Raw genomic sequence first — 9,888 nt, 5'->3', positions numbered from 1 at the left:
TTTTTTTTTTTTTTTTTTGCGGTCTCCATTTTAAACAGAAGCAAGTTATGTTGATCAAGATTAAGCAACTTGGCCAAGGGTACACAGTTAGTAAATGGCAGAGCTTGGATGGAAAATTGAAATATTTGTTTTTGTTTTTAACTCCCAAACCTTTGTATAATACTATACCAGCTGTCTTTGATTCATGACAGTTGCCCACTAGACAAAGGATAATCATTATTATGACTGAAAATGTTTACATTATATTTGTTTTGCTTTTTTAGGCTTATTATGGCATGCAAATGAAAAAAGGCCTCAGAAAACATTTCTGATTTTATAAGCAACTACTTACTTCCTTTAGAGAATGAATGGCCTTTAGAAATTGGTTGAAAATGATTTTACTTTTCAAAGTTCACAAACAAGCATTCATGCTTAATAAACAAGCATTATTAAGCTATTAGCATGGAGTGAATTCTACCTGACCCATTTACATTAATGTAAAATTTCCTTTATGTTAAGGAGGTCTTCCATTTTCCTACACTTAAAATGATTTAAGTAGATCCCTATATAATGATAAATGATGATGTTCTAAGAAAAATAAGGTAATTTGATTATCTCTACTTCAGGAAGCTTCAAGAAAATTTACTTAGGTTCTAACTTTAGTAGAGGGAAAAGTGAAACTTTAAGTTTAAGGTTTCTCACCCTAATCATTAAAATAACAATACTTAGCCGACTTTCACAATATGCAAACAGACAAAACCAAATTGCATGAGCTGTTTTTGGTTTAAAATTACATGGAGCACTTTCCAGCAATACTTGTATATAGAGGCTTGATTGAAATAGCTGCATAATTCCTCAGCAGAGGGCTTTTCTTTGTTGTAATTACATTCATGCAGTGACTCATATTCTCTTAATGCCTAGATTTTATAATTCAAAGGGAAGTGTTCCCTTGAAATTTGAAAACCTGGAGGACTCAAAAGTTGTTTTAAAATTTTTTTGTTATTATTACTTCTACTATTCCTATACCACAGCTAGTATTCCTCTGAGGAGTATTTGACCTAGGTGATTTTGATTTCACTCATGCTGGCTCCAGTACTGGGGTTTGACTCGTGTGACAGTGATAGAGCAAGGATCCCAAAGATGTCTAGCACAGGGATAGGGTGTTCTGCATTCAGGGACTTCAGCAGTGGGGATTTGGGGCTTTCACTCTGGTATTCACCGCCATACAGCTCAGTTTCTTTTAAATGTCAGCTTACCTTTGACTTCTGTTTCTCTTTCCTTCATCAGCTGAATGATTTTTTTCTGAATTGACAAGTTCAGATTCCCAGGAGAGGGCACCTTGCTGGCTCTGCTGATATACATGCCTCTGTATGATAATGTTTCCCTCCTACTTCTGGGGAAGTTTTTAAGACTGATAGCAAGGTTGGAGGACAGTCCTTTGCAAACACCTGGCTAGTATCTCTCCTGTTTTGGGTAACAGGGTGTGATGCGGATGCTGGAGCAATGACCAGTTTTGCCTGAGGCAGGTCTTTCCCGTGTAATTTCACATTTTTGTTATAAGCCCTTGGAAATTTGTGAAATATATAATATACTCATGAAGACAAAAAAAAAAAAAAGACAATTTTCAGTTGGATGTACATCAGGTACTTTCTTCACCACTCTCCTTTCCACCAATATTGTTCAGTTCTCTGTAAAGAATCATGATGGTCAAGGGAGGCCTGGCAGGAGAATCTTGATTGTTCACAGACAAATGTTCTTGTCAAAGGATTGGTTTAGGAGTGGCCATATAATGTAATTCTGGCAAAAGATACTTGAGAAGATGAATGCTAAGAGCTATTTTGAAAGGGCTTGTTCACTTTTAAAATAAATACAAGGCTTTTTTCTTTTTTTAATCTTGGAATAATGTAGTTTTTATAAGATACTGAGAATTGCAGCCATCACGTCAGGGTCATGAGAGGAGCCAGTTAAGAGAGTCCCAGCTACCATGCCGATGGCAGAGCAGAAAGTTGTAAACACCCCTCATCTCATTAATGGCACTGAGCCACCACATGAACCAACCCTGGAATTGCCCTGATATCAGGTGGGAAGATTACTTTGATGCAATTGTAGCCTCCAAGTATGCTACAAGGTGAGCTATGCTAGAAGTGAGGGAACCAAAAGCTCCCACAGACTAAATTCCAGTCCTCAAATCACATAATTCACTAAATTAATTTAAAGTGCACAGTGAGTGGCAAGAGGAAAGATTATTTGGTTGGCATACCTGGGTTAGGGGCAAGTAGGGTAGAGGGACCATGCCAGCTAATCCTGGGGTACATAGTGTTCATGTTCATACATCTGCATATGCCTTCCCCACTGATGTTGTGGTTACAAGGACCAGAGTTGAGGTTTGGGCAAGCCTCAAAGATAGCAGTTGTCCCAAGCTAATAACACCTGCTCAAGTGTCTGAGAGATACTGGGACAAGTATGCCTAGTCAGTGGCTGTGGGTTGCCAGTTAGCTTCACAAACAGTCATGAGTTCTGTTGTGTTTATTGGACAGATAACAAATAGGGCAGGAAAGAGTATCAGCAGTTGTTGTTAACCAGGGTGATTTTTGTCCCCCAGTGTCCATTTAGCAATGTCTGGAGACATTTTTGATTGTCATGACTGGTATATGTAAGAGATGCTACCGGCATCTATTAGGTAGAATCCAGGGATGCTAAGTGTGCTATAGTGAACAAGACAGCCTTTCAAGACAAAGAATTATCTGGCCCAAAGTATCAGTTGTGTCGAAGCTGAGAAACCCCCTCATGAATATTAAGTGAATATGTATATTTAGTGTATCCTGGATATTTAGTGCCTCTTATGTATTTAATATATCATGAACATTTATTATTCATATGCTTCAAGAGTAATTGACATTTCTTGATCTTGCAGCCCTTTCTGTCAATGTGTAACACATACACAGTCGTCTTCTTAATACTTTATACATCTGTGAATTCTGCTCATGTCTTACTAGCAAAATTTGTACTTAAAATATCTTAAAATGGTTTGCCTATATTTTATAAACCTCAAATTTATTTATCAAATAGAACTAAATATCCTCAAAAGCAAATTTACATTATACTAGTCCTGGAATTTCAAAGAGGAAATAAGGTGATAAATGTCCTCATTGTTTAATATACTTTTTGTTGTGTTTTCAATAGCTTGTAGCTGAGAGCATGCTAGCTGATTTTCACATAAAGTCATTAAGAACATCTATTCTAAAGATAAATGAAGCATTGACTTAGACTATAATTACAAGTTTCCTAAATAGTAATATAAGCATCAGATAGTACAAGATTATGGTGCCTGCATTAATGTAATGCTTGTTTGATCGTTCTGTTTACATTTAAAGCGATTATAGGCATGGTGCTTATGATGAACCTCTGTGCTCAAAAATGCACATTTTGAAATGATTGGAACAGTTTTTGTTTGATGATCTTCAGTTCACTTAAGGACTTTTGGCTCAATGTCTATTAATAGAGCAACACTGGAAATTTATAGCTTCATGCATTTTAAAATTTATTAATGATAGTTTTATTTATATTTTAGTACTTTAAAAGATTAAAGATATTTTATGGAAGTTGTGTCTTGAGACCCCTCCATTAAAAGGGAAAGTTTTTCACATATACGAAATTAAAGAGAAGCATATTTAAGATTATAGAAACATGTAAATATTGTTGTTTAGGATAGATTTCAAAAAAGAATTATTTTCAAATGTTGATAGTATATATTCCATTTCATTTCTTTTAACTTTCTTTGCCTTTTTTTACTTTTGTGATGGAAACTAACATTTTGTCGGATGAAAATACCACATATAACACATAAAGAAATGGTAAGGCATAATATACAATTAAAACTGTTTGATAAAAAGTTAAAGTAAAAAATTAAGAACAATATGTCTTAAAAACAATGATGTGCTTACAGTAGTTTCCTGAAATTACTGGCTGGTTCAGCAGAATCAGCTGTGCTCAGCAATGGAGTGACAGGTGGTGTAGGCAGTTCATCCTCACATCCTTTTAGAAATACTGGGTGTGTGTGTGAGAGAGAGAGAGAGAGAGAGAAAGAGAGAGACCTATAAAGTGTTGATTTGGGGGGGTTTAAAGAATTATTAAAGCCGGTATGTGTAAACTTGATCCTGATTTTCATGTTTTACATTTTTGGGATCCTGTTTAATCATCATTTATTTTTGTTGTTGCAGTGATTTGCTGTCCTCTGAATACGTAGAGAGACACATTGAACATGGAGGCAAGACTGTGGAAGTTAAAGTAAGTGAAATTTTCCTACTTGTGGGGAAATTTATTGAGAATCTTTTAATACTACTGATTATGATTTTAATTTTCAATGATATTTCTAATGTACAGTTTTGAGGGTTTAAAAAATACTTTATAATCTAAAGTTTTATCACCCACTTTGGAAAAATGAAACTTTACTTTCAGTTATCAGAAAAAGAATTTTTAGGGTACTGTAGGAATTATTAGACTTAGGTTTTATATGGATTGCTATACTTGCAACTATAGGTTGGGCAAAGTTCTGTGGTTTTTGTCGTTATTTTTATGGCAAACCCAATGGACTTTTTTTTTTTTTTTTTTTTTTTGAGACAAGTCTCACTTTGTCTCCCAGCTGGGAGTGCAAGGCCGTGATCTCGGCTCACTGCCAACCTCTGCCTCCACGGGTTCAAGTGATTCTCCTGCTTCGGTTCCCAAGGTGCTGGGATACAGGTGCCTGCCACCATACCCGGCTAATTTTTGTTTTTTTAGTAGAAGGGGGTGGGTTCACATGTTGGCCATGCTCAGGCTGGTCCGAACTCAGGCCGATCCACACCTCGGCCTCCCAAAGTACTGGAATTACAGGCGTGAGCCACCGTGCCTAGGAAACCCCAGTGACTTTTATGCCAACCTATAGTTCTTTCTTGGATTATGTCACTGAAGATAGTTTTTGAAATTTGCCTTTAGGGTTACCACTGAGAACCAAGAGGTGAAAACTTGGGTCCAGGGTAGGTGTTTGCCTTTGCATTCAGTTGTGAAACATTCCCACCCCCGCCGCCCCCTAACCTGGCCCCACCCCACACCACCCCACACCTCCACCAGTAAAATGTAAAATTGTTAGATCTACAGGAGATCAAGGAGTTGAAAATACCTGGAGACAGAAATCTCAGGATACTGGTTATGACAGGTAAACTGTGAAAATATTAACACAAAAATAAAAGCCTCCACCAGCTAGAGGCATAAGAATGTGGGGTTTTCCCCCCAGATCTGCAGATGGTGTAATCTGAGAGCATATGAAAACAAAAGCCACCCAAGTGTAGGGCTTCCTTCTGCTCAATGTTGAGTATAGTGACTTTTGGCCAAGTGTTTATTTTCTTCTGCATAGTGTTCAGACTATCTACTCTACTTTATCTGAATTATAACCCACTTGTTCATATTCATTTCCTTTTTCTAATTACAAATTAGATACATGCTCATTTTAGGAAACTTGTAAACAGAGAAAAGTAGAACAAAAAAGGAAAACTCATCCTTAAACTCATCACTGAGAGATAAATGTTTTCATTTTGTTATTTCTTTGAGTTTTTTTTGTCATATGCACACAGTTGTATATATACATAGATATTTACATAGTATCATATATAGCTACAATATTGTATCTGCTTGCTTCTGTATCATTTGGTAAACATTTGCCAAGTTATTTTCCCATAAAGCCTTTGTTCAGTTTTTTATATACATATATTACTGTTGTAACGCTTTTTTTTTTTTTTTTTTTTTTGAGATGGAGTCTCGCTCCATCGCCCAGGCTGGAGTGCAGTGGCTGGATCTCGGCTCACTGCAAGCTCGGCCTCCCGGGTTTACGCCATTCTCCTGTCTCTGCCTCCCGAGTAGCTGGGACTACAGGTGCCCGCCACCTCGCCCAGCTAGTTTTTTGTATTTTTTAGTAGAGACGGGGTTTCACTGTGTTAGCCAGGATGGTCTTGATCTCCTGACCTTGTGATCCGCCCATCTCGGCCTCCCAAAGTGCTGGGATTACAGGCTTGAGCCACCGCGCCCGGCTGTTGTAAAGCTTTTTATTCAAACTAAACTGTTATCAGTAACCAAAATAAATTATATCGTCCTATTCAAATGGCAATCTGAAGAGAATTGAGTTTTTCAATTATATATATGTAAACTAAAAGAAAACTTTTTATTGTGGAAAAGTTTAAACATATTTCGAAGTGAAAAGAATGCTATAATGAACCCCCTCATTCCCATCATCTAGCATCAACAGTTATCAACACTTTGACTATCTTTTTTTTCTCTTTTTATTTTGTGTATGTATGTGTGTGTGTGTGCGTGTGTGTGTATGTGTATGTGTGTAGTATTTTAAAGCAAATTCCAGACATTAGGACACTTCGTCAATAAATACATCCTGTATACCTATACATTTCTAATTCATAAAGACTTAAAATCTGGTAACTCTTGTAAGCGATCTAGATGTAATAATTATGCCTGTCTCTCCAGAAAGTTATCCTAAACTAAAGATTGATGAATTGAATGGTGGATTAATTTATATTATTGCCTCCCTACAGAAGGGATATCGGGATTTTTCTAGATATAACATGGGAGAATAGAGCCATTTTGTTTATAGTTGGGGAAAAAAATTACCTAGGAATAGAATCTGCAGGTCCTTTTATTCCCATCCCTGTTCATTTGGCTTCACTTTTCTGTTTTCTATGATGTTTTTCTGATGTAGAGTATCTCTTGTTAAATTAAAGAGGAAAGGAAACAGGCCTTTCACTATCTGTTTCCATCTGTGTCTGTCAGTGGAATGATGAAATGCAAATAGGAGCGTGGAGGGTGGACCCAGCAGATAGCTCTCTGCTGTCTCTATGGTAATATCCTTTTTCAGAAAACTTGTATCTAATCAGCAAAATGCACTCTACTCTGGGGTCTTAAGGCTCCATGGGTATACATAACACATGAAGCACTGACTTTGCCACACAGTCTTTGCTGATTTTCCAACCTGAGAATTGCAGTTTCTTTGTTGATGGTTTTTCTTACCCCTAAGCCTATCATACTAGGGAAATGATAAATACAAAATTTGTCCAGACTGAAGGGCTAGAGGTTGTTTCTTTTTCCCTTTAAGAAAACTACTTTGATCTCACCTGTCACCTCCATTTGTTTCCACTCCATTTAAAAATCTAACTCAAAATTCTCCTCTGGGTTTTTCCAGGAACCACATTGAAAGTGCTGAATCCTGCCCATCAATCCAAAGTCAGTAGCCAATTATTTCTCTTCGGGTTCCCTCCTGTCTCGACCTCTGTGCTTAGCTCTTTGGGATATTTCTTTTTACATGAAATCTGATAGCAGTTTATTTTCTTTATTAATGACTCATTAATACATTATAAATCAAAGTTGTAGCATTTTATATTTTTTTCCTTCCTTGCAGTACCTTTTTAAAAAGGAACTCCTAAAACTTTTACTTCTCCTTTACCTTCCATATTAGTTTGCTAAAGCTACCATAACAAAGTACCACAGACTGGGTGGCTTAAACAATAGAAATGTATGTTCTCTCAATTCTGGAAGCTGGAAGTCCAAGATCAAGATGTTGACAGGGTTGGTTTCTTCTGAGGCCTCTCTCCTTGGTTTGTACATGGTTTTCTTCCTGTGTCTTCACGTGGCTTTCCCTCTGTGTGTATCTGCATCCTAATCTCTTCTCGTGAAAACATCATTCCTATGGAACTAGGGCCCATCCTAATAACCCTGTTTTAACTGCATTACCTCTTTAGAGACCCTGTCTCTACATACAGTTGTATTCTGAGGTATTAGGGGTTAGGACTTTAACATATGCTTTTTAGGGGAACACAATCCACCTATATAACACCTTCCTTAAGAGCCCTGTAAGTTTTTGGTTTTTTCTTAAAGTTGACTTTTCTCTTGGGACTGAGGTAAATGAAAGGAAATATGAAATCAAAGCTAAACTCTAAGAGCTTCTTGTGTTAATTGGCACAAGCATGGCCATATGTATCCTAAGGATGCAAATTTAAAATTAAAGTATTATTCCAAACTTAACAGTGGCTAGAAACCAGTTGATAAATGGCTGTGCTCAGGTGTCTTTGAACTTTTGGTAAAGGAATAAATTTTTCAGGAAAAAACATTTTTAGAAAAGAGCTGGATGCAGTGTCATGCCTGTTTGCAGCTACCCAGGAGGCTAAGGTGGGAGGATCATTTGAGCCCAAGAGTTCAAGGCCAGCCTGGGCAACATAGCAAGAGACTGTCTTAAACAACAACAAAAAAGTCATGGCAAATCTTTTAGATTGCAATTTTATTTTTAAAAACCTTTTCAGTGGTAAAATATACAACTGACACAGAAATTCACATAAAACAATGTATGGGCTGATGAAATACTAAAGGCAAATGCTTTTATAATGACCATTCAGTTCAAGAAATAGAGCATGGCCAGCTGTTTGTTTGCTGCATCCCAAACCCAAGCCCTTTTCATCCTCCTCTTGTAAGATTTGTAAACATTATCCTGACTTTTATCATAATCCCTTCCTTGCTTTTGTTCTTAGTTTTATCACCAAAACATGTACCCCTATAGTTTAATTTTGGCTGTGTAGGTTTTAAAAATAATTTTTGGCTGGGTGCAGTGGCTCACACCTGTAATTCCAGCACTTTGGGAGGCCGAGGCGGGTGGATCATGACATCAGGAGATCAAAACCATCCTGGCTAACATGGTGAAACCCCGTCTCTACTAAAAATTCAAAAAATTAGCTGGATGTGATGGCACACACCTATAATCCCAGCTACTTGGGAGGCTGAGGCAGGAGAATCGCTTGAACCCAGGAGGCAGAGGTTGCAGTGAGCCGAGATCGTACCACCACACTCCAGCCTGGGTGACAGAGCAAAACTCTGTCTCAAAAATCAAATCAAATAAAATAATAATTTTAAAAACATTATCTTTCTCTTTTGTTCCCCCTTGCAATTTATTTGTTGAAGAAACCAGATTGTTTATCTTATGTAATTTCCTACAATCTGGATTTTGATGTTGATTGCAATTTTGTGTTTAGTGTAAAAACAAACACATTTTGGTGATTGTTCCTTAACATAATCATTTGTGTTATCTGCTGGGACATCATCAGCCTCATTGAAATTAGTTTATCTTGTTCACATAGCTGTGCATAATTCTGATATATAAGTTGTATTAAAACTTCAAAAGAATTTTTTTTTTCAAAGGTTACAAAGGTAAAGTCTTTGTGCAAGAAAAGAAAGATACTTTGTGTTCCTTTAATGAGACATATTAATCTTTCAGTAACATTTATTTTCAATCCATTTAAAAATTAAATTATTGCCAAGCACGGTGGCTCATGCCTGTAATCCCAGCACTTTGGGAGGCCGAGGTGGGTAGATCACGAGGTCAGGAGATTGAGACCATCCTGGCTAACATGGTGAAACCCTGTCTATAGTAAAAAATACAAAAAATTAGCTGGACATGGTGGCAGGCGCCTGTAGTCCCAGCTACTTGGGAGGCTGAGACGGGAGAATGGCGTGAACTCGGGAGGTGGAGCTTGCAGTGAGCCGAGATCCTGCCACTGCACTCCAGCCTGGGTGACAGAGTGAGACTCTGTCTCAAAAAAAAAAATAAATAAATAAATAAATAAATTCTGAATTTACCCATCTGCTTAGGGAGAACTTTTACGTGATTGACATGAGTTTCTAAAATAATTTTAAAGTAAAGCCTCAACTAATCAGAATACCTTGGGAATACAACTTTTTTTTTTATACAGTTATAATTTTTTTTAATTATTATTATACTTTAAGTTCTAGGGTACATGTGCATAACGTGCAGGTTTGTTACATATGTATACTTGTGCCATGTTGGTGTGCTGCACCCATCAACTCGTCAGCACCCATCAATTC

At 37.1% G+C, this 9,888-nt stretch overlaps 1 protein-coding gene across 17 annotated transcripts in view; it reads left to right on the top strand.

Moving 5' to 3' along the window:
* Positions 1 to 9,888, top strand: part of ADAM22 (ADAM metallopeptidase domain 22) — a 267,397-nt gene that overhangs the window by 132,961 nt on the left and 124,548 nt on the right. For all 17 annotated transcript variants that reach the window (XM_017851598.1, XM_017851584.1, XM_017851576.1 and 14 more), the window contains one exon: positions 4,200 to 4,266. In XM_017851598.1, the coding sequence (XP_017707087.1) occupies positions 4,200 to 4,266 (67 nt within the window). The remainder of the gene's footprint in view (positions 1 to 4,199; positions 4,267 to 9,888) is intronic.

The sequence above is a fragment of the Rhinopithecus bieti genome, unplaced genomic scaffold (assembly GCF_001698545.2).
Source record: "Rhinopithecus bieti isolate Rb0 unplaced genomic scaffold, ASM169854v2 scaffold_1558, whole genome shotgun sequence".
Taxonomy (NCBI): Eukaryota; Metazoa; Chordata; class Mammalia; order Primates; family Cercopithecidae; genus Rhinopithecus; species Rhinopithecus bieti.
This window is presented reverse-complemented; position numbering and strand designations above follow the sequence as displayed.